Source organism: Megalobrama amblycephala, linkage group LG11 (assembly GCF_018812025.1).
Source record: "Megalobrama amblycephala isolate DHTTF-2021 linkage group LG11, ASM1881202v1, whole genome shotgun sequence".
NCBI lineage: Eukaryota > Metazoa > Chordata > Actinopteri > Cypriniformes > Xenocyprididae > Megalobrama > Megalobrama amblycephala.
In genome coordinates, this window is record NC_063054.1 from 31,588,687 (window position 1) to 31,613,727 (window position 25,041).

General features: G+C 36.2%; 1 protein-coding gene across 1 annotated transcript in view; it reads left to right on the top strand.

The window, feature by feature from the left end:
• Nucleotides 1-5,759: 5,759 nt before the first annotated feature.
• ehd3 (EH-domain containing 3) overlaps nucleotides 5,760-25,041 on the top strand; it is a 28,584-nt gene continuing 9,302 nt past the window's right edge. Inside the window, exons 1-4 of the mRNA XM_048207437.1 lie at nucleotides 5,760-6,477; nucleotides 9,437-9,613; nucleotides 12,125-12,222; nucleotides 24,137-24,549. Coding sequence (XP_048063394.1) covers nucleotides 6,251-6,477; nucleotides 9,437-9,613; nucleotides 12,125-12,222; nucleotides 24,137-24,549 — 915 coding nt within the window. The 5' untranslated portion in view covers nucleotides 5,760-6,250. The remainder of the gene's footprint in view (nucleotides 6,478-9,436; nucleotides 9,614-12,124; nucleotides 12,223-24,136; nucleotides 24,550-25,041) is intronic.

A 25,041-nucleotide genomic window follows, 5' to 3' on the forward strand; every position in this document is an offset into this window, starting at 1 on the left:
TAAACGAATAGTTCACACAAAAATTGTTATCTCATCCTCATTATTATACAGCACTCTAGAATTCTTGATTCTGATTGGTCAATTGCGGCATTCCACAATTTCCTGATTTTTGATGTAGTCCATGGCAACATTAGACTGTACATCACCTGGGTAACCTAAACCGGTACTACTTTCCCTCAGATGACACCGCAAACTCGCACTTTCTTGTTTCATACAAATGCAGCTCCATCTAGCGTAATTTTCACAACAATAAGGTTTCAGCAAGAATATTACTGTAATATTGCTGCAGCATTCATCCTGTTGCTAAGCCGATTGTTTTATACATTGTAATGTTTTTTTTTCTTTGTGGAGGTTTTAAAATAATATGCCTATACAGGTAAATAAAATAATTTCATGTCAAATTAATATTTTATGTCTATGTATTTATTTATTTATTGTGTGTCATATAATATGATGAATAATGAATAAATCTGGTCATTGTTGAAAAATAAATTTATGATATGTACATTTTTGAAAATGTTTGAAATGTTTCACAGAAGAAACCATGTCTTAAAGGTTTGGAAAAATTTGAGATTGAGTAAATAATGACATTTTATTTTTAATTTTTGGGTGAACTATCCCTTCAATAACAGCTAGAAGAATTCCTGTAGAAAAATTTAGATAATAACTACCCAAGAAAAAAAAATGATAAAAGCACACTGTGGATGTTTTTCATATTAAAGTCATAGTTCACCTAAAAATGAAAAATCTGTTTTCCTATATTTACTTCATTTCAAAACTGTATGACTTTCTTTCTTCTTTGGAACATAAAAAAAAAATATATTTTGAAAAATATGTGGGGTAATTTGGCCATATAATGAAAGTCAATGGTCACCGAAGCACCGAATTACCAACATTCTTCAAAATACTTTCTTTTGTGTTTCTCAGAAGAAAATCATACAGGTTACAGCTGAGTAAATAAAGACACATTTTTAATTTTGATGTGAACTACCCTTTAACAGTCATTGATAGGCTACAGTGCACATTCCTGCTGAATTAAGACACATTCACAGTGCTAAAGGGACAAAAGTCTTCTTATCATATGTATCAAGTTACTTATTTTGCTTTGATCATCCATTAGGAAAACTACTGTTGTGTCACAGTACTACTGAACAACAGTTGGCTGTTGTAATGGGGATTCAGAGAGCAATATGAACAGCCTCAGGCCTTCATGCACATGAAACAGAGCACAGCAGAAGTGCGTCTTCGTATCTGTTGTGCTTCATCAGCCACTAACAAGGACAACAGTGGGGTACCATACAGGTCCTGAATATTAAATAGCCCAGTTTCAATTATCTTCCTTTTTCAATTATAAAAATTCAGCCTCTCATCTAGGAAAACGTGTCATGGTTGTTTGCTTCCATGTTCCTTTCATCAAAAATACAAAGCAGAGGAACTTGTTTCTGCTCTCTATTACATAACAAAACTGCTTCACAGCATATTACATCTATTATCAGACTCTGTCTTTTACCTCACAAGAATGTAATAATAATATAATCTAATTACAGCAGCAGTTTGTTTTCATTTGTTTCTCCAGTAATCCTGTTTTAGTTCTCGACTTGAATTAAACTTTGAAAGGAAAGATCAAAACCGTTTGTGTGACTGAGAGAGACATCTAGTGGTAAAAGCATAGTCACAGTTTCCACCCTTATATGTTCTTTGTAAGTGTTTGCGTATTAAATTTCCAGTCTATGAGGTTTGAGGCAAGCAATATATTTTCGCTTACCTTTACTGTTACTTTATATCAGCATATTCATCCACAGCTTTATGAACTGGACAATTGAGTGTCCACGAGTGTTGTTGTACAAATTTCTATTATTACAATGTTTATTTTTGAACATTTTAGAATAAATACACGAGGGAAAAAAATTAGAAAACTATTTATTAGCATCAGTCACCTTTATTTGGGATTCCCAGCTTAGTGTTTCGTTGTCTTATTGCACCATCTAGTGGTGGTATGTTCTGTTTAAACTCTTTGTACTCGTTCAAAATATGCATACTAGCATTTAAAAACATGATTCGATGAAATGTATCGTTTTCTCTTTCCTGTTGAGTTAACGAGTTTATGTTTTTTTTTTTTTATAGTGACCAAAATAAATTTCCGTAGGCTTTCTTCACTGTGGAAATATCATTAGTATAAAATATTTACCGAATCCTCTCATTTCCTCTGAAGTTCGTGGTACCCTCACTATGCTGAATATTGCCTGCAGGCTTATCTTCTTTTAGCATATTTAATTTGTTCTGTCATGCTTCACTACAGTCTTTGAGCCCACCTCATAGTCTTTCTTGAAGTTATTACAATCAGCACTAACCTGAACGCGCCATTATATATCTATAGGCATTAGGCGTATATAATTGTCACATTCTTGGTGTGCAAGAACATGCAAGAAGTAATAATTCAAAAGTCTTTAATAATCAAACCAGAATGCAGAAGATCAGGAGAATACAAGAATACAAAATAGCATGAACACACTCAAAGTAAAGACAATGACCAACAGTGAGCTGAACAAAATTATTTACAAAAGTATTTATACACAGAAGCAGATGAGACCGGTGTAATTAATTAAGTCCATGGTGGAACCAGGGTGACGATGGACCAAGGTGGAGCCGGAGGGAACCTGAGTGATGGCAGACCACGGCGAAGCTAAGGGAGAACCAAGTTGGAGCAGAAGGGCCTAATGGTTAGAGAGTCACACTTGTAACCCAAAGGTCGCGGGTTCGAGTCTCAGTACTGGCAGGAAATGTAAGTGGGGGGAATGAATGTACAGAGCTCTCTTCCCCAATCGCTCCCCGGGAGCCGCAGCAAAAACGGCTGCCCACTGCTCCGGGTATGTGTTCACTATTGTATGTGTGCACTTGGATGAGTGAAATGCAGAGCACAAGTTCCGAGTATGGGACTCGTCATGTCACTTTAATCAGAAACCTATGAAACTAACAAGGGGACTGACAAGACTAAACTGCAAGGAAACACAAGAAACAGCCACATGAATGAAAACACAATGAAATCTAACATAACCCGAACCAGGTCATTAAGGAAGTTACCAGAGACAGGTTTATGGGCAGAGATGTCGAGGGTGGTCAGTGGGTAGGGACTGGCTCCATGGTCCCCAGATCAATGAGCCAGTGCTCCCATTCTGGTTCTAGGGTGGACTGCTCTAACCTGGACCTGACAGTAGGATCCGGCCTCAGGATGGATGCGGCGACCGGCATTGGCCTCAGGGTGGACTCTGGCGCTGGCTACGGGGATGGAGCTTGTGGTCCAAGGATGTAGCTAGCTTGTGGTCCACGGTGGGTGCTGGCTCGGGATCTGTGGAGGACATGGGCGTTGTCATTTGGTCCATGGTGGAGAATCTCTCTGGTCGTCCAGGGCCCTCCGGGCTGGGGCGATGTGACTTATCTAGAGCGGGCAGAGAGATGGCTACTGAAGGTAGGTCCTGGGGAGTCGAAGCTGATGGTATCGTCTTCCATGACTCCCACTATGAGAGACTATCCACAAACCCACAAGACATACTCCACAAACTCAATGAAGGCAAGGTGATCCTCACTCACCAGCAGCATCTGTCCTAGAATGTCATCCATTCTACTCCAGAAAAGCTGTTTAAGGGTTTCATCGTCCCAGTGCTCCAGGGCTGTTCTCTACAAATTCCTCCAGCATGCGACCGTTCTGTGAGTAACAGTCCATATTTTTATTTGCTTGAGGATTGGTTATTCTGTCACGTTCTTGGTGAGTTCTAATCAGCATGCACAGAGAAGTACTAATTCAAAAGTCTTTAATAATCAAACCAGAATGCAAGAGGTCACAGGAGAATACACAAAATAGTATAAACAACTTACAGTGAACTGAACAAAACAGGATAAATACACAGAAGTAAACAAGGGGGTGTAAATAAGACACAGCCTCGCTAGAAATTTTATGTTCCCAGAACATTCTCAGAATGTCAACACTGGTGTGAAGAACGTTGCCTAGTAACATTCCCAGTACATTCAAAGACAATCACGATGTGGAGTTCTTTTAAGGTTTGGGGGACGTTATTTTGTGGACATTCACAGAACATTCAAGACATTCTCTGAAAGTTTAGGCAACAATATTTTATTTGTGATGTTCTCAGAATGTTTCTGCTGCCCTTGTCAAAAAATGTAACTGAAAATTAGAGCTAAACTAACTAACAAAAGAGGCTGTTCAGACAAAAACTAATTTTTCTTAAATGCTTTACAAAAAAATGCACTTTACAGGTAATTCCTGGATTATTATTACAAAACCTTTTCTGTAAAATGCAAATCTCTTGCAGTAAGTCATTAGCTGACAACAGCACATGCATAAGCTAATGTAACCACTGCATCAGCAACTACACAGGTACTATCTTTAAATAAAGCAACATGCAGCAGAACATCAGTGTTTCTGGATCATCATTGACTGAAGCACAGGATCTACTCTTCAGCACAATGGTGACCTCACAAAACTCAGATAACAGAAACAACATTAAACACTAACAGATCTGTCTAGATCTCTGCATCTTCACTTATTACAAACCAGTCTGACTTTATTTCTTTCATTCAAAACTTCTTAATGAGATGTTGATGTTTTATTGAAAATAATAAAGTTTGAAGTCACCGTTATGGAGGTAAGCACTTGATTTACTTGGGCTTCTGACCCTTGACAACTTAACTTTTTTTTTCAAATTTTTTTCCTATTGTTCTAACTATGTGTTTCTAAAGCACATTTGTTACAAAAAAAAACAAGTTGTCTGTCCTGCTTTGATATTCTGAAAGTTTTTGTCATTATGCAGAAATTATTCAGACAGGATCATGTAGACTCACAAAGACTTCAAGATTATAGGACGTTCTGTTAACTTCCCAAATGTCCTCTTTGTAACATTCTCGTGCGACCATAAAATAAGCAAAATAGAGCAAAACTAACAAGGGGGTTATCATGGCTAAACTGCAAGGAAACACAAGAAACACATCAATGAAAACAATGAAATCTAACATAACCCTGACAATAATATAATACAGACTATTATATAGTATAATACAGTATATAGACTATATAATATAATAACCTGTTTGATTATAGGTTAGCACTGAAGAAAGCAATGTGCTGAAACTTTTGCTCATGCTTGTCTAGCTTTTAATTCACTTTCACTTTGCACTTTTTCCACTTTGCAGTGTATAAAATAAAATGTTTTTGCCAGACTTTCTCCGGTCTGGATCTAATTCAGTGTGCGGTTAGCAATTTCTTTGTTTGTCTGCATTGATTTTTTTGGCTCTACATCTGAAGCAAAAGGATGTTTACCTATCTGGAGCACAATAATTTCTTCCATAACCTGCTTGAAATTTTACATGCTTCATTATCAAGTTTGTTGCTCTACAAAGACTTACCACTAGATGGACATTCCAACCACACTTGGTTTACCTTTATACATTGGATATGATAATATAGTACAGTATGTATATGGGATGTTGTGATTAAATTTAAATGCTGATAAATATTGCATTTTTTTCTTATATTGTTTTTTTTTTATTACTAGAGATACATGCCACTGTTTATTATATTATATTATATTATATTATATTATATTATATCCTTAAAGGGTGTTTTTATTCATCAAGCATGATGTAAATAAAAATCTCTCTAGAGGAAAGCAGCAGTACCAACCATCACCATCCGCAACAATGGCGCTGCATCCCTGTCTGAGCTCTTGTGCTCTGGGTGGGGCTTTGCCAGCAGTGGGGCATTTCCTCCAGTGTCGGGTTTCTCCAGCGCACTGGCATTTAAATCTGCTGCAGTGGGAAGCCTTTGGACGTCTGTCATCGTGAGTGAATCTGCTCTGCTGGAGAATTTCGCGCTCGTTTTCTTTTCTCTTTCAAATTTCCAACAGTGTATCGCTGAATGATACATTGTTGCGTTTAGCGGCGCGCGCTTTTATTCCAACAAAGCCTGAATGAAAATCTGCCTGTTTGGCCATGTTTTTGACCATGACATATACGCAGAATATTATGTAATGCATTATATTTTGTAATTATGGTCTAGTCTTGTGAGCATTTTGTGTCGTGAGTGGCCTAGAGACAAGGGAACCTTTTCAATGGACTATTAAATACATCTACGTCAGAAAAAAAATCCATTCATTTGAATACGGCTCGTTGGTGCATAAATAATTATCCAAGATAAACAGAAATAATCGTGTAAGGTTGCCTATACTCGAGTTGCATCATGTTCAGCTGGTTGGGAACCGATGACAGGAGAAAGAAAGATCCAGAAGTCTTCCAGACTGTCAGTGAAGGACTGAAGAAGCTCTACAAAACCAAACTGCTTCCACTGGAGGAGCACTACAAATTCCATGAGTTTCACTCACCCGCTTTGGAGGATGCAGATTTTGACAATAAACCCATGGTTCTCCTGGTGGGACAGTATTCCACTGGCAAAACCAGCTTTATAAGGTATGATGTGTGTTTTGGCTCCTGTTAAACAGGTGCTGGTGTCCTGAGCACTATAAGGACATAAGTCAGGAAACTTTAAAATCAAGCACTTCATAAAATATTTAATAAAGAATAGGTCATACATGCATAAACATTATACTGTGAGTACATGAGTAAGATGTAGTGAATGTGTATGAATATATTTTTATATAACCAAAGTTTTTTGACATTTCTATTTTCATGTAAAGTGAATAATGTAGTTTTAAGTAGTATTTAATGTAATAATTATCATTAATGCTATTCATGAGAATATATTCTAATAATTATAATATAATATTTACAGGATACAAAATATTTTGTGCGTCACACGCCTAGTTTTTGTGAAACAAACATACATACTGTGAGAAGCTTTAGACCATATTCCGCCATTAGATTTGATTGAAATAGTCATCTCAAACACCACCTCTTCCATATTTTGTATAAATTTGAATAACTGTCGCAATTTTATTTGTAATATCCATAAAACCAGTTTTTCAAGTTCCATGCAAGATTCCTCACAATCCTATAAACCACTATATTTGATGACTTCAGTGGTACAGATTTATCTTTCATCTGTTTACATGAGAATTTCTGTGTTCATTGAATACAGATCTTGATAGTACATGCTAAACAAAGTTTAACATAGTACCATAATTTTAGCTGAGACAGAGATGGTTAACTTGTAAACAGAACAGGCCTGGCTCCAGCTCTAAGATGTATCTGTATGACACAATGTCGCTGCTGTGCTGTGATGCTTGTCTGCAGGGTTATTTAAGGCTTTTGGGTCCAAAATGAAAGAAAACAAACTACTAAAGATCCCCAGGCAACAAGAGACACTAACATTGACTCCAGCATTGCCATAGTAACTTCTCACTAAATAGGTCCCAGAATGTAGACAGTGTGGATGGAGACATACGGGTTATCCATTTTAAAAGAAATCATGTGGTCATTCCAACACTGTTAAGAATAACCTGAAGATTATTCAGACTGAGAAGTTAAAAAATATCTTAAAGTTAGTACTTCATAAGCTATAATTATTTGAATGTTTTTGTAGGTCTATATGCAAAAGTCTGGAATTCATTAACAAGTTGTAGATTTTTTTAAAACAATTTTATAATGCTAACATTTGATTTGAGTCAACTTTTTTAACCATAAATTACACAACTGTTCAAAATTCTGAGGTCAGTAAAAAATATTTTTTGAAAGAAATTAATACTTTTATTCAGAAAAATTTAAAGTTAATTTATTCAGACTTATTCAGTTTGTTCAAAGTGACAGTATAGACTTTTTGCAATGTTACAAAAAATCTTTTTCAAATAAATCATGAAATTATGAAAAAAAAAAATATGGTTTCAACATTATATTTATATAATAACATATATATATATATATATATATATATATATATATATATTCAGGTGCACAACTGATTGACAATAATAATAATAAATGTTTCTTGAGTAGCAAATCAGTATATTAGAATGATTTATGAAGGATCATGTGACATTGAAAACTGCTGAAAGTTCAGCTTTGCATCACAGAATAAATTACATGTATTAAAATAGAAAGTGGTTATTTTAAATTGTAATAATATCTAAAATATTACAGTTTTTATTGCCTTGTTATGTTAACCATAAACTTCTTTCAAAAACATAAAAAAAACTTCTGAATGTTATTTTCTGATTCATAACCATCATAAAATGCAATGTCATTGGCTGTAGTTAATTTAATCACATTATCTGGGATTTTTTTGAATAACAAGTACATGTTTGAACTCAGGTGAGTCTTAAATGTGAGAGTTAGGTATTGTCCTGCACTAGCAGTAACAAATGTGCCTTCTCATTTTCGCTCTGGCTCTCTTTCCTCCTGTGCATTATTCATAAGGGTCGTGAGAGCCTCAGTGGACACAGTGTCTGTTCTGCTGACTGAACACATAACTATGAAAGAAAATATGCTCAACTTTCTCTGTATGTTTCCTGAATGTGAGAGAGCCCATGAAACACTTCATTATAATGTCATAGGAAGTTTCATGCTTAACATTGAATATTTTTAACATGCTCGCATAATGCAAAAGTGGTGCTCACTTTGTTTTAAAAAAACATTTAAACAACCATTTCAATAGCATATAGTTTTTACAACATAAAATTACACATTTAACTAGTTACACAGTGATATGAGCGAGCAGTCTTACTCCAGTCTTGTGTCACATGATCGAATTCAGAAATTATACTAATATGCTAATTTGGTACTCAAGAAACATTTATTAGTATCAGTTGTGCACCTTAATATATATATATATTTTGTAATCAATTTATTGCATCCTTAAAAGTATTAATTTCTTTAAAAAAAAAAAAAAACGTACTGACCCCAAACTTTTGAACGGTAGTTTATATTATGAGTCGAGGACAGATTTGTTTTAATTTTATTTCAGGGTTACAGAAAAGCGATAGATAGCTCCCTCTGTATTAGATACACTGGCCTTGGCAAAACATCCAAATGACGCCAGTGTTCCGTTTACACTCTTGTGTTACTGGTATAAACTGCAGCTAATAAGTTCTCAGCTGAGGCCAAGTGTCCTGTAGTTACTCAAGCTCTTTTTGACCTGCGCTGTATTCCAAACAGTCTCAGTGCCGTCACATGTCCACAGCAGGGTTTGTTTGAATGGCTCTGTGCTGAGAAGAGTAAACATTATCTTAGCAAACTCACATTCTCTATTAGAGTGTGATCTTAGCAGTTTTCCTTTTAACAGCAGCAGAAATCATGCGAACATGGTCTTACATGAGGTGTCCGTTACCGGAATAGATCCCAAAGTCTGGGAACACATTGGAATTTTATTTTTCATTTAAACATGGAAGTTTAGAATTGTGACAAATTTAAAAGAAAGAAAAGTTATGACATAAAATGTTGAAGTGCTTTAATCTAAATGAATCTCTTTTTATAGATATCTCCTGGAGCAGGACTTCCCTGGTATGCGGATTGGTCCAGAACCCACAACTGATTCCTTCATAGCAGTGATGCATGGCAACATGGAGGGACTAATACCAGGAAACGCACTGGTTGTGGATCCCAAAAAACCCTTTCGGAAGCTCAACGCCTTTGGCAATGCCTTCCTTAACAGGTGGAATTAAAACAAATATGTTTTACTTTAGTTCTCATGTTTATTGAAATGAACGTGGTTCAGCCAAACTTTAGAGCAAAACATTTAAAGGTGCTAAATAGGATGTTTTGTTTTATACATTTTTGCAATATTACTTGAAACTGTCTTTACTAACTGATAAAAGACTATTTATTAGGAGCACTGAAAGTAATAATATTAATATACATCATCTGTGCACGAGGTAGGGCCTTAAAAACATCATCGCGTAAACGATTGGCCCTCTGGCTTGTCAATCACTGCCGTGACGTTCCTTGTGAGAGACGAGCGCGGCTGCGCGCTCCAGTAACTTTCCACACTCCACAGGCGCCGCATGCAATGTTTTTGTCAGGAGACAGGAGTAACAACTGCAGATTATGAGTTACCTGCGGTGAGTCCGACATAATGAATCCACTAACACGACACAGCGAATGCCGGTGGTAAACACTCGTGTTCCAATACTCGTGCACGAGTTTTGGGAGGTGTTCCTTTGAAATGAGCTGTGAAGGAGGGGGGTTGTTCTTACGCATGCGCTCATTTAAAAAACTCAGTAACAGTCTTTGGATTCTCAGTCGACGAAAAAATCCTCTCTATCACCTTTAAGTCCCTGATACACTCATGGCAAAGTTTTTTTCGAAGAAGTTCGAAACACGTGAGCCGCGATATACTGTTAGTGAACATCCCAATGCCGTCTACGCTGCTTAGACTAATGTCGGGATATTCCCTAACGAACTTCGTTTTGGCATGATTTTGTTCGAAATCTTTGATTTCGCTTGAAGTACTGTATATCAGGGCCTTTAGAGCTTTAGCCTGGGCTGAGATTGGCAGAAGTAACATGGTCTTCCTAAATCATGATGACATCACAGAGGGGGGGGGCAGGCACTAGGCAACATTCCTTCTCATGATTGAGTTTCCTCATGCTGTCTGATCCACTGACCTCCCGTCACATGATTAAGCCACTGACAGATAAGAGAACATCATACCATCAAGCTCACCAAGCATATTAAACAGGCTGTCATTCACAGTCTGAAAATGACTCAACAGTAAAAGTGTGCATGATAGAGTGACAGTCCTTTATGAAACATCCCTGAGGATGCAATCGCATGCATGTGATTATTTGTGCAGGTGGTCTGTGCTGCACATAGTACTCTGAGGGTTTGGCAGGCTGCTCTGCTTGTTGTGCAAATCAGCAGAAAAACTCTTGAGAAAAATGCCTCTTTGCCTTTTGCAATCGCAAAGCTTGCAAATTTTTCTTTTTTTGCAATTTTGTCAGAAGACCAGCAACACACTTTTTAAGGGATAGTTCACCCATAAATTAAAGTACTGTAATCATTTACTCTCCCTCATGTCAGTCCAAACCTGTATGACTGACTTTCATCAGTAAAAGGATATTTTGAAGAATGTCCATATGAAAATATATTGGGACCTCCATAGTATGGATAAAAAATATCTTCTTTTGTGTTCCACAGAAGAATGACGTGAGGTTGAGTAAATTGTTACAGAATTTTCATTTTTGTGTGAAATTCCACTTTAACATCTGAGGTCTTTTTGCAAAGAAATGCTATTTTCTCTTCACGGTTTTATACAAGGAGGTAGTAAACATGCTCATGGGATATTACTTGTCATGCACCCTGTTTGGCTGTGGGTTTATGTAATTTGAAATGCTTGAGACAACTGCCCTGGTTTTCAGATATATTTTTAGATATGTATATCATTTATGAATGCATAAATAGCAGCAGCTCAGTGTACGTGGTGTAAACTACTGCATATAATTACACATCAAATTATTTGACAATACAAGCAATATGGTTATTTTATCATTGGATTAATGTTTGATTTTGAGTAGTTTCTAATATTAAATAATTCTCCTGCTTAAAACTTTCATATTTGGCCTAAACCGCTAGATATTTTGTACTAGCGTGTGGTCTGGTGCCATATCTTCAGTAAATGTACATGCTTCTCTTCTTTCAAGTTGTTTGTGTCCAACATGTTCTAATAGGAACTGTCAGAAGAAAAGTAAATAATGTTAGGAAAAAGTTTCCACAGCCTGAGGTCCCTAGCGATTCATTTCAAAACATGACACACTTTTTCTGGGCCTAGTTCACACACGAAGCCGCAAAAGCCATGCACACAACTTTCTGGCTTGCTGTTAAAGCATCTCAGGGCAGACATTTTTTTCCAGCCTATAAAAATGTTAAGTCTTACTTGCTTTTTATGCTTCACCATGCCCAACTTGGTCAAACTACAGGCTTAGATGGTAACAAAATAATGATTTATGGCACTCTGATCCATGCATCTATGCCAGGTTACTGCAACTTCACACTCACAGTTTTTGGATATTTAGGACTTTTTATAGAGAGCTTGTTTTGCTCCAGTAACACATGTATGTTTTCACAAGCTGAAATCAAGAATGAAGCGTAAAAGTGTAGAAAGTGGGATAAAGTAAGATTGCGGTGTCCTTGAGTGTGATTCCTGTTTGTTTGGGTTGGCCTTCAGGTTTGTGTGTGCCCAGCTGCCCAATCCTGTTCTGGAGAGCATCAGTGTGATTGACACTCCAGGAATCCTGAGCGGAGAGAAACAAAGGATCAGCAGAGGTAACCGACTGCCAAAATGCATAAACATGCATGTGCACAGAGGAAAATTTTTGACTGAACCAGGAGCTATTATATATACACGACTTTTAAAACGTTTGGGGTTGGTACTATTTTTAAATGTTTTCCAAAGAATTCTCTTATAGTCACCAAGGCTACATTTAATTGATCAAAAATACAGTATAGCAAAAATACTGTGATGGCAAAGCTGAATTTTCAGCATCATTACTCTAGTCTTCAGTGTCACATGATCCTTCAGAAATCATTCTAATATGCTGATTTGGTGCTCAAGAAACATTTCTTATTATTATCAATGTTGAAAGCCAGTTGATTAATTTTTAATGCGTCCTTGCTGAATGAAAGTATTTAAAAAAATCTTACTGACTCCAAACCTTTGAACCACAGTGTACGTGATATAAGATGCACATGCAGTTTCTCCTCGACTTCCCCAAAACGTCTCAAATGTAATTAAGTGGGATTTGCCAAACCTTTATTTCATTATTCTTTTGTTCTGTTTTGGTTTTTGCATTTAAATTTGTAATATTTTGCAGGAAATAATGAAATATTAAGGGTTAGATGTTTCAAGTTTCTAATTTTATACATTAGTAAGTTTAGTTGTTTAGTATAGTTTTGGTTGGTTATACCAGTCCTAGAATGTTTTCAGAGTACAACAGCATATCAAGATCATGTGATTTCAAATTTGAATGCTAGTTCTTGTTCCCTGTGGCGTCAACTGAAAAAGATTTTCCTTAGGAAATTCGAACCACAAGACTTGGTCTTGAAAATAAGTAATTATAATTTTTTCAGTATTTGTCTTTGTGATTTTCTCATGAAAAGCACCAGCATGTGATGGTGTATTGTGTAACTGAAGTTTCAGTCTGTTTTTAATTGTGATGTGTTGAAAATCTTAGAACATGATGAAGGGTGTTGTTTTGGCTTGTAAGCTAGATGCAAAAGTCAGTGTCCTCATAACAGGCCTTATAGAGTAAAACATACTGCATAAAACATAAAAGACAAACAAACAATAGTTTGAGTTGGATTTTTTCTTTATCCACAGCTGTATTTGTATCAAGGAATGGTTGTGCTTTTTTGCTCTCTGGTTTGCTACTAGTGATGGATATCAAGTTTGGCAGATATTTTGTTACTGATTTGGTTTTATAATACTAGTAAAAAAAAATGTAATCTTTGACTCTTAAACCTAGAGTATGCAACGTTTTTTTTTTTTCAAACTTCCATTTCGTTTTATGCATTGTCGAGCATTCTAAACATTCATATTGGGATGCACTGAAATTACGGCTACTGAAAATCTTCAGCTAAAACACTGAAATCAGTGACCGAAACAGACATTTAATTAGCGGTCCTCCAATGGCACGTTTTAACTGTGTTCATCATCTATTTCGTGCACACAATGTGGATAAGCTACAACAGTTAAACTTGTCAGCTGTGTGTACACTAGCTCTGGATTGACAATATTAATTACTTGATTTTAATCAGTAATGATGTGGTTCTAAAATCTTTTAGTCTGTATGTGTGAACAAAGCTTCGCTAAACATTTGTAGCACACCTGCCATCCAATAATCGCAAAAAGATTTGTGCTTTGTTACTTTTAATATGAAGCAAAGTCTCCACTTTAAAATTCTGTCGATTTTATTATAAAATTCAAACCGCAAATGGACACTTTGGAACTCATTAATAAGGTGTGACAGATCACTGTAGCCACCTCAGTGGATAAAGCGCACTTTAAACAATCATCTCTTCCTCTTTACTTCTAGTTACAGATAGAAATAAACATGGATGAACAGCAGAAGGAATGTTGAAAGATATATTACAAATTACAGAAATGAATCCTGTCTCATATAATCACTTCATCAGTTCTTCAACCAGGGAAAGACGTCAATAAAACAGCTTGTAAGCTAGTCACTTAAAGTTTACCTCAAGCAAGCTGTTCAGTATCCATATAAACTCATTAGTTAGCTAGAAAAAAGTAACTCTAGAGAAGTGCAAGATATGCACTGTATTACATATTCATTCGATTTTTACTCAACCTGTTAGCGATGTCATCATTATTTAATGTATGTTTGAATAAATTAGTCATGAAAACAAGTTATTGCAGTTTATTGTCATTTAAGTGTTTATATTTCACCAACAAACTGAAGTAGAAACAATTCTGTTAAAGTTGACATAAAAACTGCCTTGTGTGCAATTTAAATGTTTGTAGAACTCAGTTTATCTATGAGTGTTGATTTATTAAATAACTTTGATTAATTAATTGATTATTAATGCATTTTTTTCATTTCGTTTTTTTTATCTAAGTGCATCTTGAATTTTTTTAGTTTTGGCCCAGAATTTTAATTTCGGTGCATCTCTACTTTCATATATAAATGTTGTGACATTTCAGTGATATAAAAGTTCAGTTACTTCTAGTTGAATTACTGTACAGATGGCCTTGTAACAACAGCGTTTAACACATGGTTACTTCATCGCTCATTCAGAAAACTCTATTGCAGCCATAGTGGCCATAGTATTACCGCTGGGCTTCCTGGCATCAGCACTTTTCATTTTACCCAGTCACTCCCCTTCCACCACACTGAGCCTCACAGACCCAACTGATACAGCCAGAGGATTACATACACTCATGTGTATGAGAGCCAGGCTCCCCAAGGTCATTTCAGGTGTGATTTCATAGAACAAATATTTAGTAGCTCACATTTGCGCAGAAAGTAGTAGTTGTAGGTTTAAAGGTAGGCACTTTAATTTGACAGTGAAATTAGTCATCATCTGATACTAGAGCCTGCCCTGCTGTACTACAGCAAAACAGAAGTTCAAGCAGAAGTGTGTCATTTCTGTGCCATTAGAGGCACCAAATAGATGCACACTAGAGTACCTACTATTTTTTCAAAATATTATGTGAAGTTTTATGCATTATGCAATGATAAATTAAAACATTACTTTGTATCTGTGTTTGCGTTAAAAAAAAAATGTCTTAAGTTTTAGTCAATCGAATAATGAGTCACTAAAAATGTGATGTTAAAGGTGCCCTAGAATCAGAAATTAAATTAAATTGAATTGAAATGTATTAAATTGAATTGAATTGAATTAAATTGAATTGAATTAGTTAAATAACAAGAGTTCAGTACATGGAAATGACATACAGTGAGTTTCAAACTCCATTGCTTCCTCCTCCTTATATAAATCTCATTTGTTTAAAAGACCTCCGGAAAACAGGCGAATCTCAACATAACACCGACTGTTGCGTAACAGTTGGGATCATTAATATGTACGCCCCCAATATTTGCATATGCCAGCCCATGTTCAAGTCATTAGACAAGGGCAGCCAGTATTAACATCTGGATCTGTGCACAGCTGAATCATCAGACTAGGTAAGCAAGCAAGGACAACAGCGAAAAATGGCAGATGGAGCAATAATAACTGACATGATCCATGATTACATGATATTTTTAGTGATATTTGTAAATTGTCTTTCTAAATGTTTCATTAGCATGTTGCTAATGTACTATTAAATGTGGTTAAAGTTACCATCGTTTATTACTGTATTCACGGAGACGAGAGCCGTCGCTGTTTTCATTTTTAAACACTTGCAGTCTGTATAATTCAAAAACACAACTTCATTCTTTGTAAATCTCTCCAACAGTGTAGCATTAGCCATTAGCCACGGATCACAGCCTCAAACTCATTCAGAATCAAATCTAAACATCCAAATAAATACTATACTCATATGATCCGATCCATGCATGCAGCATGCATGACGAACATCTTGTAAAGATCCATTTGAGGGTTATATTAGCTGTGTGAACTTTGTTTATGCACTGTATAACTGCACTTATAGTCGAGAGCTCGGGGGGGGCAGGGAGCGAGAGATTTAAAGGGGCCGCAGCCTGAATCGGTGCATAGTTAATGATGCCCCAAAATAGGCAGTTAAAAAAATTAATAAAAAAAAAATCTATGGGGTATTTTGAGCTGAAACTTCACAGACACATTCAGGGGACACCTTAGTCTTATATTACATCTTTTGAAAAGACGTTCTACGGCACCTTTAATAGTTTACTGGAAAAGGATAGTCAAGCACATTGCATTGTGGTATACAGTTTCCCATGTAGTGTGCTTTGGTTGAATACTGTACATTTCAGCAAATATACTCCAGATATCTCATCTATACACATACATTTTCATTCTGTACATACACAGTATACACTACCATTCAAAAGTTTGGGGTCAGTAAGATTTTTTTGTTTGTTTTTTTGAAGAAGAATTTAATAATTTTATTCAGTAAAAATGCTTTGAATTGATCAAAAGTGACAGTAAAGACATTTAGACTTTTATAAAATATTTCTATTTCAAATAAATGCCATTCTTTTGAACTTTTTATTCATCAAAGAATCCTAAAAAAATCCCGAATATATTATGGTTTCCACTACTTGAGCATCGAATCAGCATATTAGAATGATTTCTGAAGGATCATGTGACACTGAAGACTGGAGTAATGCTGAACATTCAGATTTGCTATGACAGGAATAGATTGCATTTTAAAATATATGCAAATAGAAAACAGTTATTTTAAATTAATAATAGTTTACAATATTACTGTTTTACTGTGTTTTTGATAAGTACAGCAGTGATGAGCACGCAGACTTCTTTGAAAAATATTTACAAAATGTTACCGAAGTCTCGTACCGAACTCTGAAACTTTGGAACGATAGCGTAGTATGCTATTCTTAGTGAATCCACAGTGTTTACACTCAGTTGACAAATGCTGTACTTGCAGTATTTCTCATGGAAACAAGGAAAAGTATTTTAACATCAAAATAATTATATTTTTGTTGTTGTTTAAAAAAATAACAGCACTAGAATAGACACTTGGTTCTAAAAGGGTTTTAAATTGACTGATAATGATTTTGGTTTGCACTAGTCTGTGGCTGTGTAGCTCTGGCTTTAAAGAGCTATTGATTGCAGTGAACATGTTGTTTGTGAGCCTTTAAAGTTGCCATTAAATTGTGGATTGAGTTTTTTGGAGGGTTTTCGCACATGACTGCATGTGATAAGAGCAAGCAGTTTCTTGACAACTAATGGCACCTTCACACCGAACTGCAATCTGCTACATTCATAGCAGTGTTTAGCGATCTTTCTTCCTGCTTGAACACTGGATCTAAGCATGTGCTGCTAAAACGGCTATCTCTTTCACTTTCTCTCACAGTCTGTCTCTTTTTTTACGAATGGGAATCAAGAACTGAGGGGCTGGTTGCATAAACCGCTAAAGGCCTGTTCTCACAAAGAATGATAACTGTAATGATAACTATATTAGCATCCACACACCAGGATGGTATTGTTCTGTTTATTCTAAACGTGCTGCAGTTTTGTCGTCTGCTGCTTTAAATGTTCAAGTCTTTAAAGCAGGATGGATTCTGATTGGCTGTCAGTGTTTTTATCGTTTATCAGCCGGAAAAAAAAACATTCTGAAAGTGATATCGTTTCTCGGTGCCGTTATAGTTGTGATGTGGACAGTGCTATAGAACTATATCTTTATAGTTTTTGGTGTGAACGGGCCTTACAAGTTATACTTATTTTCTTTTTTTAAATCAGTTAAAACGTAGATTGGCCTAATCCATATGGATTCGTTTTACAATCTCTTTATGAACTTTTTGAAGCATTAAAGTGGTAGTTGCATGGACTGTCAATGGAGGGACAGAAATCTCTCAGATTTCATTAAAATATCTTCATTTGTGTTCCGAAGACGAATGAAAGTCTTATGGGTTTGGAACGACATGAGGGTGAGTAACTGATGACATTTTTTCATTATTGGAACTAACCCTGTAAAGAATCAGAGTCAGAACCAGATTTGTTAAATTAGCATCCCTATTGTCTTTTTTTAAGTCTCATTTACACGTCAGTGTGATGGTTGTATTTAGCAGGACGTAATGAGAAAATGTCTGACATGTGCCCTCTGTTCTTTCATTATGTCAAGCATGACTGTGGAATTTCTCTAGCAGTCACATGAGATGACAGGGAGGAACGTTTTCTCTCATATTCATGACTACAGGCAGCTCATTTCACTTCTTCATGTAGCCAGTGGTTCATTTCAGTGGCGTGCAGAGATCAGTGCACACCACTGTGCTCTGTGAGATCTGTTTATAAGAAGGATTCGTCCAGGTGTGTTCAGCCAGGTGCATGTGTTTATGTTTATATTCACTGTTTGTGTCTGTAATTAGCTGCTCTTATTGTCTTTCTACTCAGCCTTCGTCCCAGACGGCACACCCACAAGCCTTTCATGGTCATCATTTGATGCTTATTTCAAACATACACATCATAGAAACTGGCTGAAACTATCCAGTCGGATTCATTCTTGCACTCAGTTCTGTAGTGTTTATAAAGAGCTTTACAGAAGACATGCAGTGGGTCACAAGAGTCTGAGACCACATTTAAAATCTGGGATTCAAAGTCAAATTGAAACCTGGTAATAAAGTTTTAGGATTTTGAAATATTTCAAACATGATGACATAAACAAAATGTTGATATAAAAATTAAATAAGAATGATTCAACACTAATTAAGAAAGCTGAATTTTCAGCATCATTACTCCAGTCTTCAGTGTCACATGATCCTCCAGAAATCATTCTAATATTCTGATTTGCTGCTCAAGAAACATTTATTACTATTATCAGTGTTGTAAACAGTGATACATTTTTTTCATGATTCTTTGATGAATAGAAAGTTCAAAAGAACAGCATTTCTTTTAAATAGAATTTGTCGTAACAATGTTAATCTGCTGCCACTTTTGATCATTTTAATGCATCCTTGCTGAATAAAAAATCTTAATGACCCCAATATATAATCATAATTTGGCTAGGTGAGATTAACGCCTTTGCCTGACAGTACCTGCGATATCACTGTCAGAGTAACCTGACCGATCTAAAGCTGTAGAGCACCAGCACTAAAAGATGCTTCCTCAACCAGATCAGTCCATTAATAACGTCTGTACAGTTCTGACACCCATCAGCACTTTTTCATGCATCCATTACAAGAATGGCATCTCACAGAAAGCATTATAAACTTTGTCTGACAAACATTGACACAGCATATATTTGCTATATTGCCTAGCCTTGAGAGCTTTATTGCTTTTTTTGCATACTAGTGTATTTAATTGATATTTTATTAAATATTGTACGTATTTTTATTTATTTATATATATATATATATATATATATATATATATATATATATATATATATATACACACATTAAACTTTTAGGCTTATGTATTTTAGGTTTTTTTGTTTGTTTGTTTGTTTGTTTGTTTGTTTTTGGGCCCATATGATCCTAGTTACTCTATTGCATTGAGAGTCATTAATAGAGAATGGCCACTAGCTTCATCATTCATCTTATCATCGCTGTAATACTGTAGGACCCCTTATCCCTTTCTCCCTCTCTTCTACTCAATTTTCAAGTGTTTGGCAGTACAGCGTGTTTCTGAGCTTGCAGCTGTAAGGCTCTATTGACTGCATGCCAGCGCTGCTCCCAAGAGCAGCTTTATCATTCCTAGCTCTCCTCTACCTCCACCACAGTCAGGTGCTGTGAAATAGACCTTATTTCCTTCAGGAAATACTTCCTGCCAAATCCATTCACTGGACTGGTTCTGTTGTATTATATGTTCAGCTGACTGTGTAAGAGATGAGAGTGGCTCCGGTGTAGGTTTGTAGATACACAGTGATCACTTGCTCTGTTTGTGGTTAAGGTTTATTTAATGTCATTAGTGTTGTAGTAGAATGCTGTGTCAATGCCTTGGCTCTAAACAACACAGAGCTCAAAACCACACACCTGATGCTGTTTGTCTTTAATTAGAAAAAGGTTAGGGGCTCAGATTGCAACAATATGTGAAACACCTTGCAGCTTTAAATCCTTTTGACTTTGGGGCTGTTTACACGACACCATCTTCAACTAAAAATTGGAGAAGCTGGGAGAACAGCTGGGAGAACTTCTAGCTACTAATTAAGTTAATTGATATCAGGTCTGTAACATGATTAGCTATAAAATGGATGTCTTAGAGAGGCAGAGTCTTTCGGAAGTAAAGATGGGCAATCTGTGAAAGAGTGCGTAAAAAGATTGTTTGAGAATATTCCTCAATGTCAAATTGCAAAGGCTTTGCAAATCTCATCTCATCAATCTCTGCGTAAGGGACAAGGCCGAATACCTTTATTGGATGCCTGTGGTCTTCGGGCCCTCAGACGACACTGCATCACTCATCGGCATGATTGTGTCAATGACATTATTAAATGGGCCCAGGAATACTTCCAGAAACCACTGTCGGTAAACACAATCTGCCGTGCCATCTGCAGATGCCAACTAAAGCTCTATAATGCAAAAAGGAAGCCATATGTGAACATGGTCCAGAAGCGCTGTCATGTCCTGTGGGCCAAGGCTCATTTAAAATTGACTGTTTCAAAGTGGAAAAGTGTTCTATGGTCAGACGAGTCCAAATTTGACATTCTTGTTGGAAATCACGGGCGCCTTGACCTCGGAGCTAAAGAGGAGGGAGACCTTCCAGCGTGTTATCAGCGTTCAGTTCAAAAGCCAGCATCTCTGATGGTATTGGGGTGCATAAGTGCATACGGTATGGGCAGCTTGCATGTTTTGGAAGGCACTATGAATGCTGAAAGGTATATAAAGGTTTTAGAGCAACATATGCTCCCCTCCAGACAACATCTATTTCAGGGAAGGCCTTGTGTATTTCAGCAGGACAATGAAAAAACATATACTGCAGCTATTACAGCAGCATGGCTTCGTTGTAGAAGAGTCTGGGTGCTGAATTGGCCTACCTGCAGTCCAGATCTTTCACCTATAGAGGAAAATACGTCAAAGACGACCACAAACTCTTCAGCAGCTGGAAACCTATATCAGGCAAGAATGGAACCCAATTTCAACACCAAAACTCCAGAAACTTGATGCCCAGATGTCTTCACACTGTTTTGAAAAGAATAGGAGATGCTACACCATGGTAAACATGCCCCCGTCTAACTATTTTGAGACCTGTAGCAGGCATCAAGTTTGAAATGAGCTCATTTTGTGCATAAAATTGTGAAATTGAAACCTTTGTGTTATCTATGTTCTATTGTGAATAAAATATTGCCTCATGTGATTTGAAAGTCTTTTAATTTTCATTTTATTCAAATTTAAAAAACATCCCAACATCTCCAGATTTTGGGTTGTATCATTAACATATTTTTTAGCATCTTCATCAGTTCAGGATGTTGCAGTGTAGAAATGCAGCACAGCATCAACCAAAACCATTTTCTATTATTTCCTTTTTTCCCATGTTTTTTATTTTTATTTTATTTTATTTTATCTGTATTTGTTTTTTATTTTATCTGTTCATTCAAGACCGTATTTCTCTTTCTAGTGACATGAACTACCTAAACTCACTTTTGTCACTCAAGGAAGAATTTGAGACATTTCTAATTTAAATTCTATCCTTTTTTTCCCTATTACTGTAATTTGACATCTTTGTATCTTTTTCTTCCCATGAACAGTTGCTACAGAAGATGGCTTTGGTTATAGCTGCCTGCGTAAATGTCCGTATGGAGGTATTGTAGATATTGCCAAACTACTGTTAACACCTGCAGCTTATTACTCCAATGAAGTTCCAGCACCGCTTGACTCCAGACGTGCTGTGAAATCACAGCGCCTCCTGATATTAACACTCAGATCTGTCCCTCTTCAACAACATAATCACAGCTGTAATGCAAAGCCCAGTTTCACCGCTGTTATTGTCCTGCTCTCAATGACATTGTCTCGTGTATCTGTTACTGTAGATGTTGTCTTTCTTAGAGTTTGCTAGTCTCAGTCTGAAGTTTCAACAATAGTGGATAGAGATCTATAAGTTGTTGAAAAGACAAACCACACTATTGCAGGTGACAATAAAGCTTCTCCTTGTGAAACTGCCAAATCGGAAGGGATGGTCCACCCCATTCCTGTAGGCATGGGATCTTCCTGTGGAAGAAATGGCTATGTCGGCCATATTCCATGTCACTGATTTGAAATATTAACATACTAATTCCTCCCAACAGAACACAACTTTGGAAATATACTCCTTTTCTGTCAAAGTCATGCCAAAACCCTTTGGGTATAAATGTAGTGCACTGACGGTGTAACTCGTGCTAAGCTGGATGATTACAGAAGATATATGTCAGAACAAAAACAATGACAGGCTGACATAGCACAACAACAGAGCTTGGTCAGAATAATCATCTTTTCTTTCAGACGCCTTTCAACTTAACGTTCCAAGGTGGAATATATTACTGTTATTCATAAATATTTATATTTTTTTCCAGCAGGTGTGTCCTAACTGGTAATTATTGAAACAGTAAAGCCAAAAACTTAAAATATAAAAATAAAAGCTAACACAAAATATTAATTATAAATACTATAATAGTATATTCATATACATATTATTTATATACTATTACTATAATATTATATAAATAATTTAAATGTGATTAATATGTATTAACATTTTGAATAAGCTTTTATTTTATATTTTAATTTTTCGTTTTAGTAATTTTTTTAATGTTTTCATCTTTTTTTTAGTTTGTTTTTAAATTATTTCTACATAGCTTTAATTTTTTTATTACAGTTTTAGTAATTTTAGTACTTCAGCTTCAACTTAATTCAGTTAGTTGCTAAGGCAACATAGTTTTTCATCTAATATTTATATTTTATTTATTTATTTCAGCTTTATTTCAGTTTCTGAAATCAATTTTAATAGTTTTAGTTTTAGTAAACAATAACAGCAATGAATAGAGCAAACGTTAGCATGTAACGTAGAGGGGACCAAAATAGAATGTTTTCCAGTTTATGAGTACTATCTTTTCAAGGTCAGTGTAAACTTTGTTTTCTTTAGCAATGATATTCTTGTCACTAGCACACAGTGTCTTAACTGATTCCAATGGGATAGTAATTTGTCTGTCACCACTAAAAGCAAATACTGCACAATAACAGTCTCCTGTTGAGGCTGATTGGGAAACAATGGCATGGTTTCTGATTCATTTTAACTGTATTGCATTGGCATAACCTCTTTTTTAGTAATCAAATCATCCTAAAATTAAGCCTTTTTTTATGCACGGTTGCATTGCAGCAATGCAAATTGATTTGGAGATAACGTGTCGTGCAGTACAAGACTAATTAGACCGTAGCATTAGGTTTTGTTTGAAGGATTCTGACCCCTTTCAAAAAGTTGAACGTGCAGTAACCCAGATAATGTAAAAGCTAGTTTTACACTCTTCCATAAGAGTCTGCAGCTCCTTAAAATGAGAGCCGGATTTAAAAAAGTCACTTGATGCAGACTTGACTTAGAAGTATTTGGAAATGGCTGAAATTGCATATAGTGAGTTTTAAAAGTAAAACAGTATTTTATATTATCTTGAAGAAAAAAAATACTGTATATAATAATGTGGATAATACTGTCATTATTATTATTTAAACTGACTTTTAATATTTGCTTATATTGCTTAATGCATCTAAATACATAATTTACTTCAAATATTTCCAAAATATTCTACATAATGCAGCTTTGGTTTAAAATGAATTATCATCTTGCTGTCATCTTGAATGGTGGACTTGCTGTTTGACTCGCTGCATCCCTGGAGAGGGGGGTGAAGTTGAACTGCAGAAGCCATTAACTGGCAGACATTAGATCATAAAAACCACAACAGGCCAGAACATTTTAACGATACTTGGAAAAGAGTCAGCAGCTTCAGTGCTATTGAGCGCAAGGTCTAACAAGGTCATTTTGCCCATTCTGATTGGCAGGCTGCCACTCCGCTCTTGTGCGAGCATTCATCCGGTGCGAAAGCTTTGTGAACCGTAAATACTGGATAGGATATCAATCTCTTTTCCAATCTCTCCTTCAGGCTATGACTTCGCTGCGGTGTTGGAGTGGTTCGCCGAACGCGTGGACCGCATCATCCTGCTGTTTGATGCCCACAAGCTGGACATCTCGGACGAGTTCTCGGAGGTGATCAAGGCCCTCAAGAACCACGAGGATAAGATCCGTGTGGTGCTCAACAAGGCCGACCAGATCGAGACGCAGCAGTTGATGCGCGTCTACGGCGCCCTCATGTGGTCGCTGGGGAAGATAGTCAACACACCTGAGGTGATTCGTGTCTACATAGGCTCCTTTTGGTCACATCCATTGCTGATTCCAGACAATCGCAAGCTGTTTGAAGCTGAAGAGCAAGATCTGTTCAAGGATATCCAGTCGCTGCCCCGCAACGCCGCTCTTCGCAAGCTCAACGATCTGATCAAGAGAGCTCGTCTTGCTAAGGTAAACTTCTATTACTTTGACCTAATAAGTTTGACGTAATCCAGCAAACAAATGACCCACCTGAGGTTTTATTTAAGTATTTGCATTTAAACATTGATAAAGCATTATAATATGACCATTAGGTTTTCCTGGAAATTATTGTTTACTGAAAAAAAAAAAAATAATAATAATAATTACTCATCCTCATTTCACTCCAGACCTATTAGCTGTTATTTTTTTCCTTGAAGCTCAAAAGAATGAATTTTGGATTTATGCAGCTCTTTTTCATGCAATAGTTCCAATAACCATGGCTATGAGAAAAACAGCAGTCAGCATTATGAACTCTTCTTGTATATGGAAAGATTCTCCTTTTGTGTTCAAAAAATAACAGCATTTGGAATGTTAGATAATAATTATGTTCATTTTTGGGTGAACTAATCCTTTAAGTTCCAAAGTCTTGACAAGTTCTGAACCAAACCGCTACTGAAACCAAAAACTGGATATGGCTAACAC